The 22544-nt window shown below is 45.6% G+C and overlaps 1 protein-coding gene across 5 annotated transcripts in view; it reads right to left on the reverse strand.

The window, feature by feature from the left end:
* Positions 1 to 596: 596 nt before the first annotated feature.
* The window catches only part of SPAG9 (sperm associated antigen 9), a 279218-nt gene continuing 257270 nt past the window's right edge, over positions 597 to 22544 (reverse strand). For 3 of the 5 annotated variants that reach the window (XM_029600655.1, XM_029600654.1, XM_029600657.1), the window contains 5 exons: positions 21354 to 21467; positions 19837 to 19875; positions 18206 to 18382; positions 9283 to 9429; positions 597 to 4035 (listed from right to left, as the gene is read on the reverse strand). In XM_029600655.1, the coding sequence (XP_029456515.1) occupies positions 3920 to 4035; positions 9283 to 9429; positions 18206 to 18382; positions 19837 to 19875; positions 21354 to 21467 (593 nt within the window). In that variant the 3' untranslated portion in view covers positions 597 to 3919. The remainder of the gene's footprint in view (positions 4036 to 9282; positions 9430 to 18205; positions 18383 to 19836; positions 19876 to 21353; positions 21468 to 22544) is intronic. The other 2 variants (XM_029600656.1, XM_029600658.1) reach the window with 1 other exon arrangement.

A 22544-nucleotide genomic window follows, 5' to 3' on the forward strand; every position in this document is an offset into this window, starting at 1 on the left:
TTTTTTAAAGAACTACATGTCATAAAATCCTGCAAAAAAAAAAACAAAAAACCCAGTTTTCCTTTAAAATAGTTTGCTTGACTCTATTGTATTTATTTTTGATCCTAGTGGTATTACTATTCACTTAGGCTTCAGGATCCACTTCTACTGAATCTATAGCATTGTGCGCCTCAATTTGTAATGAGCTGTATCTGTGTCCTCCTGTTTGATACATCCATTGTAGCCACAGTTCTTGTTCAAGGTCTAAATGCCATGGATACTTTCAGATCCAGGTAAGAGTGCACCAGGCCTTGTGAGTAGGTGTTATCTGAGATATGATTGAGACTCCTGAAATCACCAGGGGCTGTCCAACCCGAGAAGCAGGAAGATGGGCCTGAAAACTGGGCATGGATATTCTGCATGGCAGCGCCCAGTACCAGGCTAAGTCTTCCATGTTGCATTATTCAGTTTTGCCTGCCACAGGAAAAAAAAAGCAAAAAAAAACATGTTGGTAAAGTAGACCTGCCCTTCATACGGAGAGATCCTTGATGCAAACTGAACTAAGTAAAAAAACAAACAAAACAAAAACAAAAAAACCACTCTTACTCAATACCATGTATATTTCATATACATATTTATATATATTTCATGTACAAAGTTACAATCTGAACCCGAAGGATTCCATAATAGAAATAAATACTGAAATAGCTGTTCTGCTCATTGAGCTTTTCCTGCTCAGAGAAACAAAGCCTCAACTTTTAACAGCAAGTTTAACGCTGTAGTATCCGACTCAATTACAGAGGTACATAAAATACAGCAGAAAGTGCCTAGCAGACAAAAAAAACTTCAACAAAAAGTTACAGACTGTAAAATGTTTAAAATAGGTTTAAAAGTTAGAAAAATGCATGTCAATAAAATCAAAGGAAACTGTGTTAGTGGAAGAAATACATATTTTGTTTAGTGTATAGAAAAATCATTTGTGGTGCAACTTAAGATTTTTATTTTTACAGAAAGATGGAACCTCAGAAAAATGCAACTCTTGCAAAAGAACCACACTGACCATAATTTCACCCTCTGGGAAGCATTTTACATTGAAATGGGGGCAGTTTAAAGAGATATTTAATCCTTTGGTAAATCTGTATAATACTCACATGGAAATAAATATTATGTTACACATTTTAAAGACACGCTCTTTTAGAACAGTTAGCATTAATAAAACAGTAGCAATAACATCTTTGTTACTAAGGCAGCCTATGTTATAAAGTGTCTATTCTCTGCCAGCTAGATCTGTTCAAATGTAGGAAGACCTTCACAAGAAAGGCATACAGCAGCTCAGAGACTTCACTCTAACCTTTACCATGCAAACACATTTAGTCCCAACAAATAATGTGCAGCATTCTTTGTGCTCGAAATGGTTTTTGGACCATGAACAAGCTCCTAGAGATTCATTTCAATTTGGATGAAAGTGGCATGACAACTGATGAATCAGATGATTCCATTCTTAAGACTTGCAGAGTCTCTGGGTTACAATGTCAAAGGTTTTCCCAGTAGCACATAATGGCTGAAAACCCTTGAAAAAAAAAATCAGGCCATTTATCCATAATAGTTCTTCCACGGGGCAGGGGATTTATTTTAAGTGCAAGAAAACAGCATGCAAAGCTTGTGTGATTTGCTCTTCTGTGCTGGTAGTGATAAAACAGTTCATTTCTGTACTTTAACCAAAAAACTTAACTAAAATCCCAAACACAGTACATATTTAACTAAAACCTAAGTAGCTGAACTGCAGACTCAAACTGATTTAATATGTGTACTGCATCTCCTAATGAATTTAAAGTTTACAGGTGAGGTAAGCAAGAAGGTCAGTGACAATTGCAGGTTCATCTGCACCTGCCTTCTTAAAACAAAGACAATTTATCACTGATTAAGAGGAAATAATTAAAATGCTGTTCATTAGCAGAACAGAGTATCTGTGATTCTACGCAAAAATTAGCACCAACACCTACCACGGGCAAAACTAAAGTGTGCCACCACAGGTAATATGTGATTACATGGCACTTGCATAATGCTAATGAAATGCCAGGGGTCTTTCAATTTATCTATTTACAACATTTTTCATATTTTTTATTATATCTAAAATACAGTGCATCCAGTTCAATGGCTAGGAAGGTCTCCCTCATTTCCTGCATTTAATCCATCCATGTCCTCAGCCATCAGCAGAATGCTTTGAGGCGCATCATATCAGTGGCTGGTGGTGTGATAAGTTTGAGAGCCAGAGGTAAGAGGAGAGATATGACAACAGCAGGAGTTCTCAACTCAGTCCTCAGGTCACACAAAGCCAGCTGGACTTTCAGGATACCCATAATGAATATGCATGAGACAAATTTGCATGCCCCTTTATATGCAAATCCAACTCACATGTATTCATTGTGAATATCCTGAAAACTTGACTAACCTGATGTGTCCCGAGGACTAGGTTGAGAACCACTGATACTTCATTGATTAAGATGGCTTTCAGTGTCTTAAATAAGGTAAACAAGCAGTCTTGATAATCCATATTGTTAAGTAAATATCACCTAATCTCATGTTTGCTGCAATTCAGTTTTGCAACTAGGGAGGCTGTGATACTACTTCTTTTAAAGAGGCACTTCAACCCAGATGACTTACAAAAAAAAAAGTCACATACATTGAAAAAGAAGAATCTAATTTTTGCAAAATATTGGGGCTTTCATCCAAGGACTATACACTAAACTCTCTGCTCAGCCTATGAAAGAGTTCTGCTCACCCGATAGATCCCACCAAGGCTGCAGCACTTCCAGACATGCACACACACCAGATTCAAAATTTCAGAGAAAATACTTGAAAATGGAGACTTTCCATATTGTTAAGTAAATATCACCTAAAATGGAAACTTTTCTTATGTTTGTGCATGCTGTTGCAGTTTAATTACACATGCACACCTGTTTCGATCTCACTGACTTCTACAGAACAGTAGATTTAAGTATGTGCTTAAAACCTTAACCCATACTGCTTCCTCATGTATGTCTTATCTACCCCTAGACAGCTACAAAAGTTCACTTGAGCACTGTTCATGGATAAAAATTCTGTAGAGATAGATAATACTAAGGTAAGATGAAAAATAAATGCATATCCTATACTCAAGAAAACTGCACAACTGTTTTCGGATTTAAACTAATTGCAATGCCTGGGGATATTCTTTGGAACTTTAAGAATAAATAGAGATGCCTGTGTAAGAAAAACAACAAAAAAAAAATATTGCCCCCCTACCCTTACCTGTTGAGGGAGGCAGTTCTCTCTATGAGCGGTATAGCTCATTGGAAGCATCACACAAATTATGATGAGCCCAACTTCTCAAAAACAAAACAAACCCCCTCCTCCCCATGTTGATGGCATGAAAAACACAAATACATTAACAAGATTTGCCAGGACTGGAAAATGTGTGAAATTAACTTAAAATCTTGGTCTTAATTGGATGAAACCCTGATCATGAAATATTCATGACTGTATATACAATGGGAGTAAGTTACATTGTTTAGGATAGATAAATTATACTGCGTCAGTTCTAACAAAGACATTAACTCAGTGACACCCTATAAAAACTGAATTGCATTATTGGACTAGTCTAATGCTTGGGGGGCTGTTAATTTGCCTCCCCCACACCATCCCAAGTTTCAGCATCCAACATCAAAAACAATGATTTGTTCTCAACATTGTGAAATTATCCACATAACACAGCAGTGCAGTGAAACGGCACAAGCTCCTGTAAAGTACTGTACAGCTAGGTAGATTTCATGACGTTGTTAGCAGTAAAGTAATGCTGTAAAACTGTGTAGTGGAATGGATTAAAAAAAACCAAAAAAAAAAACCCCAAAACTAAAGCATGCAGAGGAGTTGAAGTGTTTTTGAGGTCTTCCAGCTGTTTTCATTCGCTGCTGCCCATAACTTGCCACACAATCAGATGGCTGCGCTCCGCTTTGGCCACGGGAGGATCAAGATGAAGAGTATCTCCCAAGAGCTCAGATTCTCCGCTTTCATCACCTGAAATGGGAAACTTAAGTTACTTTTGTTGTTCTAATCTGCAGAATCTATTTTATCATAGAAATGCAGACATGCTACTAGAATTAAGAAAGATGGGAATTGAAAACACTTACAAATGAGATAATCACTATTTCACACAGTAATATTAACAGTAACAAGTATGACTGAAAAGTAGTCTATTGCATGCTGCATCACAGATGCTCAGTACTGGGTCTTTTGGTCATAGCAGCCTTCATTCATTGGCTGCTGGATTCCCCCCCCCCCTCTATTATAGTCTCAACCTCCTCCCCACCAGGACTGGCTCCCTTCCCAGGGGGCTGTGAATACTGTAGCCACAGCATTCCTAGCCTCAGCTGGCCCAAAGAGCCAGAGATGAACTTGGATCTCCCAGATGGGCTGGCCCCCAAATCATGACATTCTTCATTGCCAGAGAATGAAACCTTGCCAATCTAAGCATAGCCCAGCAGTTATTATATCCAGGAAATCAAATTCTAGTCCTCCAGGGTCACTATGTCCTGTTTTCAGGAATACCAAAATACTGTATACAAATAAATCATCATTAATATTCATTATGGAAATTGGGAAGAGACCTGCTGGTGCCTCTCTAGGACCAGAGTTTGACACTCCTCCAATCAGACAGTGATAGAATAACTTTGGAAGAGGCTCTCTGATCTCCACACACTTAGGGACAGATGTAGCAAGCTTAATAACTGCTCCTTTATCATCTTGTTTTTACCAGTAAATACAGTGAGATATTTTCAATATATCGGGAGCAATTTTTGCAGCAGAATGCAACTTTGCTACATCCGCTGCTTAAAGTCATGGTCTGGTACAAATCACATAAGCTGCCATTTAACAAGGAGAAAATGAAGTTGCTTACAGACAAACAGCCATAGAAGAGAGTGACACTTCATCTGATGGCACAGAATTGGGCATTTTTCTCTCCCAGCTCAGACTGTCTAAAAAAGCATGTGCTGGATTTTCTGTGCCACTGCCGCCATGCAGGAGGGACCGTGTGGCTGTTTGATCTGCTGTCCATGGAGAACATGTTACAAATGAGCAACTTCGCTTTCTCCCTGGACAAGCTGGACAATACAGCTACAAAAGCTGAGGGTTGCAAGTTAATTTATTATTTTTCTTCTTTTGCAACCTGTTAATATGGCAAGAAGTTGAAGATCTAGTTAAAAATAATTCTTAGCACAGCTTGACCAAAACTACTGTTCATATTTGGCATATTTGGTAAAAGTATGTATTGAGGACCATGTAGCTGCTTTACGGATATCCAGTAGAGATATGGAATTACTGTGAGACACAGAAGTGGTCACTGCCCTAACTTGATGGGCTTTTACCGACTGACAATTTTTGTTCAATATTTTAGTAATAAAATATGCTGAGTAAACCATCTGGATAAGGTTTGTTTCTTTATTGGAAATCCCATTCTATTGACATCATATGAACCAAACAGTTGGGATGATTTTCTGTATGGTTTTGTTCTACCTAAGTAAAACAGGAGTGCTCTTCTACAATCCAGTGTTTGTTTGTACTCCACCTCAAACATCCAGATAAATTCTTTTAAAGTTTGCTCTTCTTGTGTTGGATGGGATTTTGGAAAAAGAGTCAGCAACTTTATAGTTTGCATGAGATGGAATTTTGATACCACATTAGCCAAAAATTCTGGATGGGTTTGAAGTATCACTTTATTTTTGACTATTTCAGTGTACAGTGGGTAGTCAACTAAGGCTTGTAAGCTCACTCACTTTTCTTGCTGAAGTAACTGCAATCAGAAACACTTTCCATGTAACATTTCATGTGCATTACAGCTATATGCCTTCATTAATTGCCATAAAATTATATTTAAGTCCCACTGTGGCAATGGTGATTTTATTGGAGTTTTAAAATTATATAGACCTTTGATAAATCTCTATTAATGAGTTTTGTGAAACCAGCAGCCCTTTTGTATGCTGAAATGGCACTTAAATGCACTCTCACTGAATTTGATTTTAAACCTGCACTTGAAAGATCGAGAAGGTAACTTAGGATCCAAGATGGCCGAAGCTGTTGGCTGTGTGTGAAGTAGCTCCAGTCGGGCCTTGTTCTTTTTATTTCCTCAATGCCTCATTCTGCAAGGAAACGGCGGGCAAAAAAGAGAGGGAAGCCCAGTCGAGATCCTCTGCTACAGTTTCTGGCCTGATGGATGCTCACATACTGCGGGGTATGTTGGAGCCAGGAATAGTCTCGCTGAGTGGCGTTTGGGAGGAAGTTGTACCTGACGCTTCCCTTAAGTTACACACTACCCTATACCCAGAAGAACGAACGGCCCCAGGCAACCCAGTGGAAGGCAGGCCTCTTACCCAAGTCCCTGGAGTCCTGGAGTTCGATGGTGGTCGGGCCCAGAGTGAACGGGGTGGAGTGGAGACATCTGAGGCTATTGTTGGTCCTTCCCTGTTGATATCGGGAGCCAAGGAACGAGCCAGAAACACTGAGTTGGAGCTTGGAGTTAGAGAGAAGTTTACATTGCCGGAGATTTCAAAAATTGATTTGGTAAGACCAGCTGTTGTATCCTTGAACTTGATTTGGGAGGCTATACAATTGGTAGTATTGTTTCTTCTTGAGGCAGATAAGGAGTGGACGTTAAAAATGTACTTTCATCACCGTACAGAAACTTTTATGGGTTATAAAGTTAATATTTTTCCAGATATGTCTAGAATAACTCAAAAAAGAAGGAAACAGTTTCTTTTGTTAAGACCTAGGGTCATTGAGATAGGTGTCTTGTTACTGTTAAAGTTTCCCTACAAATGTCTTATAACAGCGCTTCTCAACCGGTGTGTCGCGACACACCAATGTGTCGCCAAGCACCGGCTGGTGTGTCACGTGCTCCCGGTCTCTCCCACTGCTCTTTCTTCCCTGCTGCCGTTGCCGCCAGGCTATCAGCACATTCAAGCCCAGTGGGAACGGCAGCAGTGCTAAAAAGCTGTGGCAGCCGTGGCTGGCCTTTTCTTCTTCCCGCGCCTGCCCCTGCCCCCCCACCCCGTGACCCGGAACAGGAAGTGATACGCGGTGCGCGGGAAGGAGAAAGAGCCATGCCGCGTGATAAAGTAGCAGCGGCGGCTGCAGCAACGGGCCCCGAGCAATTGAAGCAGCCGGTAATCGAGAAAGGAGACAGCATGAGCCTCCCGCGGCCGATGGGATTCTTCTTTCTTGGCCTGCAGGGGCTGGAGGAGGCTGCTGCAGCTACCATTTGTGCTCAGGGAGGGGGAGAGGAAGTGAGTGAGAGAAACAGCTAGCCAGCGTGTAAGTGAGAGAATGTATTTGACTGAGAGCATGTGTGTGATTGAGAGAAACTGGTCAGAGCGCTGATGTGTGTGTATATGAGAAAGACAATGAAAGTGACTGCTCAAGGAAATGACTGATGTGTATGTGAGAGTGTGAGACAGTCAGGGAGGTTGACGTGTGTGTGTGTGAGAGAAAGAGAAAAAGCATGGAAGTGAGAAATCTGGGTATGTGAGAAAGCATGGGAGTGAGAAGCCTGATTATGTGAGAGAGAGCATGGGAGTGAGAAGCCTGTGTGTGTGTGCATGCATGAGAGAGATACTGGTTGGTAAGGTGACTGTGTGTGTGAGAGAAAGAGACTGGTGTGTGTGAATATGAGAGAAAGAATGTGATTCAGGGAATGAGAAGCCTGAGAAGTGGAGAGTGAGCATGGAAATGAGAGAGAGACTGTTTTGTGTGTGTGTGTGTGTGTATGTGTGTGTAAGAGATTATGGGAATGAGAAGCCTGTGCATGTGAAGAGAGTGAGCATGGGAGTGAGAAACCTGGGTGTGTGAGAGACACAGCATGGGAGGGAGAAGCCTGAATATGTAAGACAGAACATGGAAGTGAGAAGCCTGTGTGTGTGTGTATGCATGAGAGAGATCAGGTGACTGGTGTGTGTTTGTGTGTATGTGTGTGTGTGTGAGAAGACAGGAAAGAGAGTAGGATTAAATGGACAATTTTCTCAGTGGAAGGCCTAAGGGATCTGTATTGGGACCCTTACTTTTCAATATATTTATAAATGATCTGGAAAGAAATACGACAGCTGAGGTAATCAAATTTGCAGATGATACAAAATTGTTCAGAGTAGTTAAATCACAAGCAGATTGTGATAAATTGCAGGAAGACCTTGTGAGACTGCTAAAATTGGGCATCGAAATGGCAGATGAAATTTAATGTGGATAAGTGCAAGGTGATGCATATAGGGAAAAATAACCCTTGCTATAATTACACAATGTTGGGTTCCATATTAGGTGCTACCACCCAAGATCTAGGCATCATAATGGATAACACATTGAAATCGTCGGTTCAGTGTGCTGCGGCAGTCAAGAAAGCAAACAATGTTGGGAATTATTAGAAACGGAATGGTGAATAAAACGGAAAATGTCATAATGCCTCTGTATTGCTCCAAGGTGAGACCCCACCGCGCATACAGACGGTCAATGGGGGAAAATGGTGCCGCACCAAACCGTGCACAAGATGGTGCTGCCAGGGCCAATGGAGTGTCCATCGAGTCTGAAACGGGGCCAAGCCCATCGGGAGCTGCTCAACCCACTCGGAATCCCCCTTCCGTTGCCTTAAAGGGATCGGGAACGTCATCAGTATGGCATGCTAAGCAAGAAGACCAGAGAAGCCCTTCCATGTCTCTGAATCAGAGGAATTTTTCTTTACTTACCTGGGCTCAGCACTTACCAGCTGAGTACAGAGACGGTCTCTGGCTGAGGGGCACACCTCTGAGGGATCTCTGAAATCGCCTCAGGAATTCTCAACTGGGGGAGGGACCATTAGGTATCACCACAGGAGAGCGGGGCTTGATCTTTTTCTAATTTAAAGGTAAAATTTCTTCTTCTAAAGAGTACTGTGTTGCTGATAGGGAAGGCACAATCCACATCTGCTAGGAGACGGAGAGATACTGAATGGCTAGGGTCACTGCAGGGGTATATCAAGGATGACGTCAGCTTTAAAACCTGACTCCGATTCCATCTGCTAGCAAGGGAGCACATAACCCCACTGGTCCTGAGTCCATCTGGCTACATGCTAGGAAAATAGAACATTTCCATTGGAAGTACCATTTAAAAAATTGGTTCAAGCAGGTTTTTTGGGGTTTTTTTTAAATTTACTAATGCCTGATGTCCTATTTGCTGCAAACAATGGCTCTACAATATGCAGGTGGTGCTACTGTTTGAAATCAAAGACTGAGATGTGTAATATCTTACCCATTCGGAAATCAATATAACCTTCTCCTCCACTGATCACCAGCACTGATCTCAGAGGGTTCTGACTGGAGGATTCCTGTGCAGAAGGCCCAGATTTCTCCCCAGATACATCTGAGCCACTATTACTCTGTGGGCATGTCACCTGACCTGTAAGATAAACTCTGTTTAGGTAAAGCACATTTAGGCAAATATAATATAGAACAATTTTAAGGTCAGGCAGGTGTTTACAAAATAATCTTACAGGATTTGGATCTGAGCAGAGTTAATTTGCACATGCTAAGTTTGGTTATTGATATATAATACTCATGGAGGCTGTAGCTGTATCTGCAATACTAGCAATATAAGCAGATTTCATTTTTAAATGAACAATTTTTTTTTCTATTTAGAAATATAATGGCAGAAAGACTATATAGGCTATCTAGTCTGCCCACCCATTATCAAGTGTTCAGTTCTACAATTCCCATCACTCCCTTCAGAGATCCCCTGTACTTGTTCCATGCTTTCTTGAATTCAGATAGCCCTGTTTTTGTCAATAGGCACCCATTATGCCTTTGCCTAGGGCGGCAAACATTTAGGGGCAGCAGGCATTCAGCAGAGAACAGCCCTCTGCTATCCAATAACAGGAGATGGGGAAGTGAGGGTACCGAAAGTGCCTAGGAGCAGCAAAATCCTAAATCCATCTCTGAATTCAGAATTCAGATACTATCCTGGTCTCCACCATCTCCAAGCATCCACAACCCATTCTGTAAAGAAATATTTCCTTAGATTACTCTCAAGTCTATCCCCCTTTCACTCATCATGACCCTTCAATTCCAGAGTTTCCTTTCTGTTGAAATAGGCTCACCTCTTGATCATTGTTACCTTGGAAATATTAAATTTCTCTATCATAACTCCCATATCATGCCTTTTGTTTAGGTCAGGGGTGGGCAATTCCGGTCCTCAAGGGCTGCAAACCAGTCGGGTTTTCAGAATATCCTTAATGAATATGCATGAGAGAGACCTGCATACACACTGCCTCAGTTGTATGCAAATCTATTTCATGCATATTCATTAGGGGTATCCTGAAAACCCAACTGGTTTGCAGCCCTCGAGGACCGGACTTGCCCACCCCCTGGTTTAGGTAATACATGTTTAAATCTGTTAGTCTATCCCCTTATCCTTTAGAACGAAGACCACTGACCATTTAAGTAACCACCCTCTAGACCAGGGCTTCCCAAACTGTGGGTCTGGACCCCAAATGGGGTCATACATCCTTCAGTTGGGAGTCACAAGTGCCTCAAGTGACCGCACTCTTTAGGTGCCAGCAGCAGCAGCATTAGTAGGGGAAGTCAGCATGGGGCCTGTAAATAACACACATTCATATTCTGTGCAGTGGCACAGTCCTTGCATGAGTTTCTGTAGTTGCAGGAAGCCCTGTGCAAGGAGGGTGTCAGGGCTGCTGCAGGGCCTGATGTGATCTGCTTGCAACAGCAGCTTGGGACCAGCCATGAAAGAAGGGGAAGATTGTATGTATGGCCAGTGGAGATTTTCACTGCTGCCCTCTCCTCACCAACCACTGAACCTAACCAAGAGAAAAATGTTGCCCCTGTCATCAGCCTGCTCTCTCTTCCCACTGTTATCATCCATCTTTTTCCCAGAGCCCAAAGGAAAATTTTATCATTGAATCTGGCCAGTGAGATGCTTGGAAGAGGGGCTATTGGAAGAAAGGGATGAGAGGCAAGAGGGGTTTTTTTTTTGTGTTGGATAAGGTGGGGAGGGATTACTTACTTCTGGAGAGTGAGAGAGAAGGAATGACAGAAGATCAACTGAGGAATGTAAAAAGAATTGAGATGTGAAAAAAGGGTTGGAGGGAAGAGATAAAGCTGGAAGTTTTGAGAGAGCGAATGAGAGAAAGGAGGCAATGGGAGATGGCGTGAGAGGGAGCGGATGACAGAGAATCAACTGGGAGATGTGAAAAGGACTGGAAGAGGTGAGAGAGAAGGGGTGGGCTGGGGAGTGAGAGATACAGAGATTGAGAGAGGGGAGGAGGTTAAGAGAAGGCATTAGATGAAGGGTGAGAAGGAGGGATTGATGGAGGGGAACTGCATCACTGCTAATTTGTTTTGGTCATCCTCTGGGCATACTCGGGAACTCTCCGGATTTGGCCTGGAGACTCCAGAATTCTGAACAAATTGCCGGGTCTCCGGGCCAACACACGATAACTTCGGGTGCCCTGCTGCAGAAGGCCGGAAGAAAAAGGGTCTGGAGCAGCGCAGGCTCAAGGAAGGAGAGGCATTAGCACCTGTGCCTCAGGAAAATGACATGAAAAGCGAGATGAGCAGGAGCAATGCCCTCCCCTGCAGGAAACAAGAAACTACAGACACAGGAGAAGGAGCAACAACATCAGGCCACACGCTGAAAATAAAACATGGGCAGAGCAGCCAGACACTGCAGGAGGAGGAGGAGGAAGTGGAGCATGTCCTGCGGGCCTGGGGAAAAAGGAGGCTCCTGTGGCTAAAGGAAAATTAGTTTCTTACCTGATAATTTTCGTTCCTGTAGTACCAAGGATCAGTCCAGGACACCTGGGTTGTGACTCCGCACCAGTAGATGGAGACAGACTAAAACTTGTGGGCTGAGCCATATAGGACCCTGTGCCAATCACAGCCCCTCAGTCTTACGTAATGTCAAAGTAGAAATGCAACTAGAACTAGCCATCAACTATCTTTAATTAAACCGAACATAATGTCAAACCCCTTCCGAAACTGGACTCCCCAACCAGGAGAGCGAAACAAGCGACCAGGTTAGCTAATAAAACGCTGAGCGGACTCACTGCTACATCAACGCAGCGCTGCGGGCGGGATCCTGGACTGATCCTTGGTACTACAGGAACGAAAATTATCAGGTAAGAAACTAATTTTCCTTTCCCTGTACGTACCAGGATCAGTCCAGGACACCTGGGATGTACCAGAGCTAAATTACCGAGGGTGGGAAGCAGAGAGTCCCGCTCGGAGTACCCTCACTCCAAAACCCCCGGAATCAGTAGCCTGGTCATGTCTAATGAAGATATGTAACAACTTCCAGGTAGCCGCCCTGCAAATCTCTTGAGGCGACACCTGCGAAAATTCTGCCCAAAAACGCCGCATGAGACCATGTCGAGTGAGCCCTGAGGCCCCCAGGAATCGGTTTTCCCCGCACGAGGTATGCCGAACCAATGGTTTCTTTTCTTTTAGCCAACGGGCAAGCGTCGTGCGGGATGCTGCGGCCCCTTACTTTGGACCCGAAAAGGAAACAAACAAATGACCTGTTATCCGAAAGGAATTAGTAACCTCCAGGCAGCGTAGAAGGGATCCTCGCACATCAAGTCCCTGTAAGACCCTCGCTCGAGAATCAGAGGAGCTCCCGTCCGCAGAGCGGGCAGCCCAGCTGACTGATTCAGATGAAAAGACGACGTGAGGTAGAAAGGAAGGGATCGACCGCAAGGATACTCCCGAATCGGAAGTACGCAAAGACGGTTCTCCACAGGAGAGAGCCTGCAATGCAGAAAAACGCCGCGCCGAGGCAATTGTCACCAAGAATACAGTCTTCAATGTGCGATCCTTAAGAGTTGTACGCTTTAAGGGTTCAAACGGTGCCGAGCACAAGGTGGAAAGGGCCCAATTAAGGTTCCAGGACGTGCAGGGGAAAGCAATGGAGGACCGAGATGCTTTGCCCTCCGGAGAAAACGGGAGACATCCGGACCCGCAAGCAACCAAGCGCCGCCACTTGGACCCGCAGGGAACTGCATGCCAAGCCTTTGGCTAGCCCAGCCTGGAGAAAGCCAGAATACCAGATACCGAAGCATACGCCAAGGACGTAGACTGCTTCCTGGACCTCAGCAGCGTAGCCACCACCGCGTCAGAGTAACCTTTCCTCTTTAGCTGATTCCTCTCAAAACGCCATGCCGCGAGACAGAAGGGATCCGCATCCTCCAGACGGGGCCCCGATGGAGGAGCCCCGCGAATCCCTGGAGACGCATGGGAGCCCCCACCGACAAACCGAACAAGGTCCACGAACCACGGACGGCGAGGCCATACCGGAGCCACCATGATCACGTTGAACGGGTACAACACTATGCGGTGCCGAATCTTACCGATCATTGGCCACGGAGGAAAAAACATACAGCAGGACATCCGTCGGCCAGGGAAGCACCAAAGCGTCGACCCCTTCTGCTCCCCACTCTCGACGCCGACTGAAGAATCGCGGAGCCTTCGCATTGTGGCCTGAGGCCATCCGGTCCATGTGGGGAATACCCCACGTCTTGCAGACGAGGCGAAACGCTTCGTCCGCCAGCTCCCATTCCCCGGGATCCAGATGAGGACGGCTGAGAAAATCCGCCTGGACGTTGTCGACCCCGGCGATGTGAGAGGCTGCGATGGTGCCGAGATTTAGTTCCAACCAAGCCATCAAGAGCCGCGCCTCCTCTGCCACCTGTGGGCTTCTCGTCCCGCCTTGGCGATTGATGTAGGCCACGGTGGTTGCGTTGCCCGACAAACACGGACTGCCCGTCCCCTCAGCAGAGGTAGGAACGATTGCAGCGCCAGACGGACCGCTCTGGTCTCCAGTCGGTTGATAGCCCCTCGGGCTTGAGACGCTGACCATAGGCCTTGAACTGACTTTCCTAGACAGACTGCTCCCCATCCGGAGAGAGACTGGCATCCGTGGTCTCCACCGTCCGGTTGGGCACTAGGAGTGACACTCCAGAGGTCAAATGACTGGAATCGAGCCACCAGGACAGGCTGGATCTCGCCCGGCCTACGAGTGGAAGTGGACGGTAGAATTCCTCTGAAACCGGCTTCCAGCGGGATAGTAAGGACGACTGCAATGGTCGTAGATGAGCGAACGGCCAGGGGGCCAACGCGAGAGTGGAGGCCATAATACCCAGGATCATCAGGTAATCGCCGACCCGTGGTATGCGGAGCGACAGCAAGCACCTCACTTGAGACTGCAGTTTGCACCTTCGGTCCTGCGATAGGAATACCCTGCCCCGTGACGTCGAATACGGCTCCAAGGTATCCCAAGGGCTGCGTGGGTACCAATTGACTTGTTGAAATTGACTACCCCGCCTAGAGGCTGCAAGAGCTGTAGGCCCCAGGCCACTGTCAGCCGACACTGATCCGCGGACTTCGCCTGAACCGACCAATCATTCAGGACCCTCCCGGCGTAGCTGCGCCGCCACCACGACCATCACCCTCGTGGAAGTACGAAGTGCCGTTGCGAGCCCAAACGGGAGAGCTTTGAATTGAGAATGCCGTCCTAGGATGCAGAACCTTAGGAATCGCTGAAACGCCGGTGGAATGCCTACGAGAAGGTATGCCTCCGTGGAATCTAGTGAGGCCAGGAACTCTCCTGGACGCACCGAGGCGATCACCGACCGAATAGTCTTCATTTTGAAGTGAGGCGCACGCTGGCATCTGTTCACCCCTTTGAGATCCAGGATTGGCACAGAAGCGCCGTCTTTCTGTGGAACAATGAAGTAAATGGAGTAACGTCCTTTGCCGTGCCGACCGATCGGAACGGGGAAAAATGGCTCCCAAGTTTTCCAAGCACCGGATGGTGCCTAGCACTGTTGTCTTCTTTTTCGGGAGCCTGCACAGTGAGACCAGGAATTTGTCAGCTGGGGAACGAGCAAAATCTAATGCGTAGCCGAGCGGTATCACGTTGAGGACCCACTGGTCCGATGTTTTCCTAGCCCATTCCTCGACAAACAAGGTTAACCGCACCCCTACGTTGGAAACGACGTGCTGGGGCTGAGGTGAGGGATGGGCCGGCCGCGTATCATTGTGAAGACTTAGGCCCCGTCGCTGACGGGGCTCCTCCCTGCCCACCGAAGCGTTTACCCCGAAAGGACTGCTGCCACTGAGGGGTTCGGGAGGAAGCTGACCTATAAGAAGGACCGGTAGACCTTTGAGGACGCGACTTCCTGGGCCCTCGGAAACGGGATCTGGCCGAAAAGAAGGAGCGCGTCCTGAATCTGTCCTCGGGCAGCTACTTTGGACGAACTGCCACCCAGTTGCGCAGCTACAGCAGGCGACGCGCTGCCACAGCCGCCACCCCGGACCTAGCGGATGTACGCAGCAAATCGTGGAGAGTATCTGCCCCAGACGCTATGGCTGCCTCCAACCTATCTGCCTGTGACGCCTCTTCCACCGACAGATCTGCGTTCGCCTGAAGAACTTGGGCCCAGCGCAGACTCGCTCCATAGCGAAGTTGTACAGATGGCAGCCCGCACACCCAGGGCAGACACCTCAAAATCTTCTTGAGTCGCACTTCCAGTCCCGGAGAGACGTGGCTCCCGCAACCGGAATGGCCGCCCTCTTCGTCACCGCAGAGACTGTGGAATCCACCTCCGGCAGTCGAAGGAGTCCCAGCGCATCCTCAGGTAGCGGTTAAAGTGTTCCATGGCCTTACTGACCCTCAATCCTAACTCCGGCATATCCCATTCACTGAACGGGATATCTATCGATGCTACTGCCGGCCACGTGAGACCTAAGAGCACCGGATCCATGTTTGCCTCTTGACGGGCCACCACCGGCGAAGCCTCCATTGCCAGTTCCTGAAGAATTGCTGGAAGTATCGGGGACATTTCCTCCCTGCGAAATAGCCGTACCACCTTGGGGTCATCCCCCTCCACGGCTAGTGTCCCTTTGCCCGCGCTGGGCTGGACGGGACTGTCCGCAGCCGCCTCCTCGGCCCCCATCAGGGGCTCCTCTGGAGACTCTGAGGCAACTGCCGATGAAGAATCCGTCTCAGACTCCTGAGGTACGCCATGCGGCAGAAGCTTCCCCCGCGAGGGCTCCCGAGAGCCAGTCTTCGTTCTCTTTGGAGCCGCCCTGCGGGTGGCCCAACTCCCGCAACGCCCCTCCGGCTGAGCTGATTACGCTTATATGTGAAAACCCTGCGCGACAGAAGTGCAAAATCAGACGAAAAAAGACCTCGCATCTGAAGAATCATCCGCGGTAGCCACCGAGGATCGAGGCCCCTCCATGGGGACCCCCCCCCCCGCCGGACCCCGCTGCGGGGAAAGCGCGGGGGGCAGAGCTGTATCCCCGGTTGTGAGCCGCGCGATTTCGCGGCTGGAATTTGAAAATGGCCGCCGCACTCGCACAGAGCGGGAAAAACTTGGGCCTGTCAGCCGAGCCCCGCCCCCCCCCCCCCCCGCGCGCGCGCGCGGCGGCGATCGCACGGTTCTGGACCGGGCCCCCCCGAGGCGCTCCAGACACCTCTACTCCGCCCGTGAGACAGGAGCTGCCGAGCCGGAAATTAAAATGGCCGCCGCACTCGCACAGAGCGGGAAAATCTTGGGGCCTATCAGCCGAGCCCCCCCGCGCGCGATCGCGCGGTTCTGGAACGGGCCCCCCGAGGCGTTTCGGACACTCCTACTCCGCCCGTGAGACAGGAGCTGCCGAGCCGCAGGCCCGGCAGACCGACCCTCATGGCATACCGGTGCGATCGTGGCGAAAAACGGGCGGGAAACGTGGCGAAATTCAAAATAAAATTCCAAATGCAAAAACGGCGACCTCCCTCCTGCTACCGGCGCCCCTTCCTAAACGGAGCGAAGACGCGAGGAAACGGAGAGCCGGCACAACGAAAACAAAACAAAACCCTTTTTTTTTTTTTTTTTTTTTTTTTTTTTTTACAAAACTTGCAGCTGTCCTTGGTTCTGGAGCCCTGTTCCTGCAGGGGTGAGTGAACCGGGCTCCCCGGTGTCACCCCTGACGCTGCTACTAGGTAAGCCGGGTCCTCGACCCTAGAAGCGGCCTCAACCAGGGGGGGTGGTCCCCTCAGAACCTCACAACCCCCCTGGGAGGCAGGGTGGACAGACTTTACTCAGCACAAGAAAACACCTACTTTGAAAAGCTCACCTAAGCTTACCTCAAAAACACAGAATTACTTAAAAATTAACAGGACCTGACCGACTAACAAAATCATGCCAGGCAGGGGCTGTGACTGCACCCTCACCATCTACTGGAGACAGAGAAAGACTGAGGGGCTGTGATTGGCACAGGGTCCTATATGGCTCAGCCCACAAGTTTTAGTCTGTCTCCATGTACTGGTGCGGAGTCACAACCCAGGTGTCCTGGACTGATCCTGGTACGTACAAGGAATAAGAATTGAGGCGAGAAAAGAGAATGAGAGTGCATATGTGTGTGTGGAAGAGGGAGAGAAGTAAATGAGTGTGCATTTGTGTGTGAGTGTATTCATTTATGGGCGTATGTGGAAAAGGTAGAGGAGTAAGTCTGCATGTATATGTACAGAAGAGGAAGAGTGTGTGTGTGTGTGTAGAAAACAGAGTGAATGCATCTGTGTGTGGAAGGGAGAGAAGTGATTGTGTATGTATGAGTTTGGAAGAGAGTGAGTGTGTGTGTAAAAAGAAGAGGAGTGCATGTGTAGCTGAGTGCATGTATGTGTGTGTGGAACAAGGAAAGAAGTGAGTGTGCATTTTATTTTTCATTTATTTCCACCCACAAAAAAAAAAAATGAAAAATGCAAAAAAAAAATAAAAAAAACAAACTTCTACATTTAAACAAAATATACCAGAAAGCCTCAGAAAAAAATCAGCTGCTAACCTTGCTTTGTGCAAGGCTTCATTTGTGTGAGAGAGGAATGCACATATACCTCAGTTGACGTCAGATACGCAAAGCAAAACCTCTTCCCATGTGATCATTTACTCAACATCCATCTCAATCAGTAATGTATTAATTTAATTCAAGGATAGCCTCTTATTTTAAAAAGAGTAGTCTCACTTTTCCTCATATCTCTAAACCCCACATCAAAAGGGTACTGGCACAGAGCCACACTAACAAGGGGATTCTGGCAGAAGTGCACTGCTGGGAAAAAAAAAAGCTGAACAGCAAAAACTGTTTCTCAAGTTAAGTTTACATCACAGCATTGCAGAAAGACTTACCAGGCACTGCAACAAAGAATTTCACAGCATCTCTGTGCCCATGGAAGCAGAGCTGTGCGTGTGCCATTGAGCAGTATGGGATAAAGGTGCCAGGCATGATTTTGTCACTGTTGTCATCCCCATACACACGGATCACGCTTCCTGGGCGATTTCCAGATGTACTTGGAGCTTTGTTAGCTGGAAACACAAACAAAATAGCATTTCCCCATCTGAGGCCAAAGGCTGTTGAAAAACTTCAGTGTTAAGGAACCTTATATTGCATCTAAAAGCAAAAGCCAACAGATTAAAAAACGGAGAGGCGGCATTGCCAATCCAAGACAGAGCTGGGAAGAAAAAGAAAGGAAAAAAAAGAGAGCATGCTTAGTTATCTGAAATATATCAGTTAATGGAGCATGATTCTTGTTCATCTAGCACAATTGACAACCAATTTTCTATAATTTTTTTCCTGAACAAATCTGTATTCCTGACAATGGCAAAATCATAGAGGTGGTAAGGAAGCAGATTTGTAGGTATGGCAACTGCCTATGGAAAGCTGTTCCCAAAGAAATGTGGCAGTTGCTCAAATAAATGGAGTTTCCAGCTTGAAAATATTACAATCCTAGGTATATGCTTCTATTTGATATTCAAGAGTGTCACTGCAAAATTCAAATCTACAACAAGTATGTGATAAAGCGACATAAAATTCCAGAAAGCTGGTTCACTTATAAGCAAGCTGGTTCACAAACAAAAAGCTAAGCTCTTCTTTGGCAACGACTAAATGGGCTGCCAAGATTTCTCCTCCTTCCTTTCCATGCCCCTATCTCCCAGAATCAGCTGTGGCCAGGGACATGCGGTTAAAGAGAGCTCCCATTTTAGTACTGATCAGGGAGGCGCTGGAGGGGAGCTCTTGGGGGCTCCTAAGAACCCGTAAATATATTTCATAAGAATGAATGTTTTACCTACTGGAACTGAGCTGGTGACAGTCCCGCAACAGAGAATAAATTGGCAGCACATTACTGGTGCCAATACATTTAATCATGAAAATCTCAAGAATTAATTTTCTTTAAAAATGTTTGTGTGTGTATATATAGATATATCTATATATCTATATATATATATATATATACATATATATAGTTTTTTTTTAAATTTAAACAGCCTTGGAGATTTACTGTCATTACAGAAGTGCCACCCACTCACTGCTAAGTCACAATAAATATGTGGTTGCTTCTCTAAGTAATTCACAGACAGGTCTTTTTGCTCATGCTAGACATACAAGCCATCTCCATTAGAAGGACTGCCATACATGAGTGAAAGATGTGCTTTGTTTTTTTTTTATTATTTTAACAGGATGGTCATGATATGAATGGATGAGAGTCATAGGATATGGTGTCACATTGATGTTGACATAAAGGAAAAAAATTAAAGACACGTTGGAAAGTACAGCCGCAATGCATGACAATACGCTAAACTGCTGAACAGACGGGGGCATTCGACAAACATAAAACCTGCTGCAATGCAGTAACTGAGGGGGAAACATTTAGGGAAAAACAAAAGGGACAAGGTGAACTACAGGAGTGGAGGAGGGGGGTCACAGCCTCAGTGGCTATTAAAAGCCTGAGAAGTGTTTTGTGGACAGAATCGGCACTTACCCCTTAGCCCCAGTAAACGTCCCTGGTGGAGGATTACAGCTAAAGTGAGAAAGGAGGGAAGGAGAAATGGACAAGCAGGACAGGGCAGGAGAAAGATTAATGAGAACCCATCATTCTCACATGCCGGAATCTCTTTGAGAGGTGGCGTACTAAAGAATTTACTTCTTTTGATACATCAAAGTAAAAGCAAAAATACTGAAATTGCTACAGAATGTTCCATGAACATAACATAAATGAAAAATCTTTTAGATTGTTTCTGTATGTCTTGTGCAAGCATGTACAAGAAATACAGTTATACTATTAACCCATGAAAAGAATAAAAATCAAGCATTCATTTTGTTTGCAGAATATCAAAAAGTTTCCCCTTCTCAACGCCGAGTATATATATTCAGGACAGGAATGTTTAAAAAGATAAAAACAAACAAGTATTTCTTAAAACAGCTCATACTCAGCTGCAACAGTTAAATGCAACATGCAAAATAAACAAAACTTTTATTAAAATGCCATTTGCGTCACAGGGTTTGGTGTGTTGCAAGAGATAAAACAATCTCCTTTCCTCACTGACTCTAAGATTCTTGCCAGGCCTCACCCGTGACTGTGCACTTATCCCTTGGCCCAGGGATCTGAATCATTAATAGATATACAGCACTATGTGCAAGCACTATATACCTACTTATATAATATAGCCACCCTTTGATCAGCTATGTATAAACACTGCTTTAAGAAGGAACATAATTTTTCCCCACAGCCTATGAAGCTTGGTAGTACAATGTCTTTTAGACATTACTTAAAATCTTAGATTAGCTAGCCATATACTTGATATAGAGTAAGTTTTTTGGAGAGCATGGGGCTGAGGCATGATTTAATGTTTTCCATTGTGCTGCTTGGAAATATTAGAAAACATTTCTCTTTCCTCTACACTTATGAAATGGAAAAAAAAAAAAGACAGACATTTTAAGAATGGTCAATGTAATGGAACACATCATGCAAAACAATACATTTGCTGCGAACAAGGAAACAAACCACTCAACACTCTGAATACATACATTAAATACTAGAGATGTGCATTCATTTTAGACAAATTAGATAATTTCAACTAAATTGTCTAATTCATCCTGTTTCAGGAGCACCCCGAAATGAACAATAATTCGCCGAAATTCAGGAAAAATTATAATTTCATGTTAGTGCGCACTAAGTATTAGTGAAACACGAAACCCCCTTCCCCCCCAAAATGTGGAAAAAACAAAGTTAACCGCAGGGAAAAATGAAGTACGAACAGATATATAAAAACGATAACACATCTTACACTGTTCTAAAACATGATTTCCCCATCCAGTACTTTTCCAGAAGAGACATTACCCCAGAACATACAATTTCTCCCTTACAACACATGCACAGAATAGGGAACAAACAGGAGTTATATGCTGCATTTTTTACTTTAAGTCAGTGTATAGTGCTTCTGAAGTGAGCTTTGACACTGTAGCCTGTTTCATTAAAGGGATTCTTCCACTACTTACTTTCTGTCAAAGGAATAGAGATGATCACCCCGTTTCCTGTTCCTACCCACAGCCGGTTGCATGATACCATAAGAGCTGTGATCCTCACAAAAGAGAAGCCCAATTTTCCAGTTCCTACAAAATACACATTTTTATTTAAAATCTGATTTTATCAATGTTTTTCATGAATTTTTTTTTTTAAATACATATAAAAGAAATTCACCAATTTAAGTGCTATAAGCAGCTGGTAACCTGCACGGAGCAGCCATGGTTACAACTCTTACATCAATTAGTACGAGATGGCCAGGACAATAGCCTCATCAGTTTTTGGAAACTGTGTGGATTATTACAAAGCACAATGGTAAAACTTGTATTTTTTTTCCGTTTTTTGTATTTTATACATATAGGGGTAGATTTTCAAACCGCGCGATTTGGCGTACTTTTGCTGGCGCATCAGGCGCAAGCAAAAGTTCGCGGGATTTTAGTAGATACGCGCGTAGCCGCGCGTATCCGCTAAAATCCTGGATCAGCACGCGCAAGGCTATCGATTCCGTATAGCCGGCGCGCGCCGAGCAGCCTACCCCCATTCCCTCCGAGGCCGCTCCGAAATCGGAGCGGCCTCGGAGGGAACTTTCTTTTGCCCTCCCCTCACCTTCCCCTCCCTTCCCCTACCTAACCCACCCGCCCGGCCCTGTCTAAACCCCCCCCTTACCTTTGTCAGGGGATTTACGCCTCCCGGAGGGAGACGTAAATCCCCGCGCGCCGCCGGGACGCAACCTGGGGGCGGGTACGGAGGGCGCGGCCACGCCCCAGGACCGCCCCGGGCCGTAACCACGCCCCCGGGCCCACCCCCAAAACGCTGCCGAAATGCCCCCAAAACGCCGCGCTGACCGGGCCCGCCCCCCTCAGAAAACCCTGGGACTTACGCGAGTCCCGGGGCTCTGCGCGCCGGTGCGCCTATGTAAAATAGGCGCACCGGCGCGCAGGGCCCTGCTCGCCTAAATCCGCCCGGATTTAGGCGAGCAGGGCTCTTAAAATCCGCCCCATAATTTCTTCATTAAGACAGACTCTATCTATCTATATATATATATATATATATATATATGTGTGTGTGTGTATTTATTTATTTTCTAATTTGACATTTGCAGAAAGATTGCATAAAATTGCTTTTGTTAACCCATATTTTGGTTTCATTTGTTGCCAATTGCTAGT

Source organism: Rhinatrema bivittatum, chromosome 4 (genome assembly GCF_901001135.1).
Source record: "Rhinatrema bivittatum chromosome 4, aRhiBiv1.1, whole genome shotgun sequence".
Taxonomy (NCBI): domain Eukaryota; kingdom Metazoa; phylum Chordata; class Amphibia; order Gymnophiona; family Rhinatrematidae; genus Rhinatrema; species Rhinatrema bivittatum.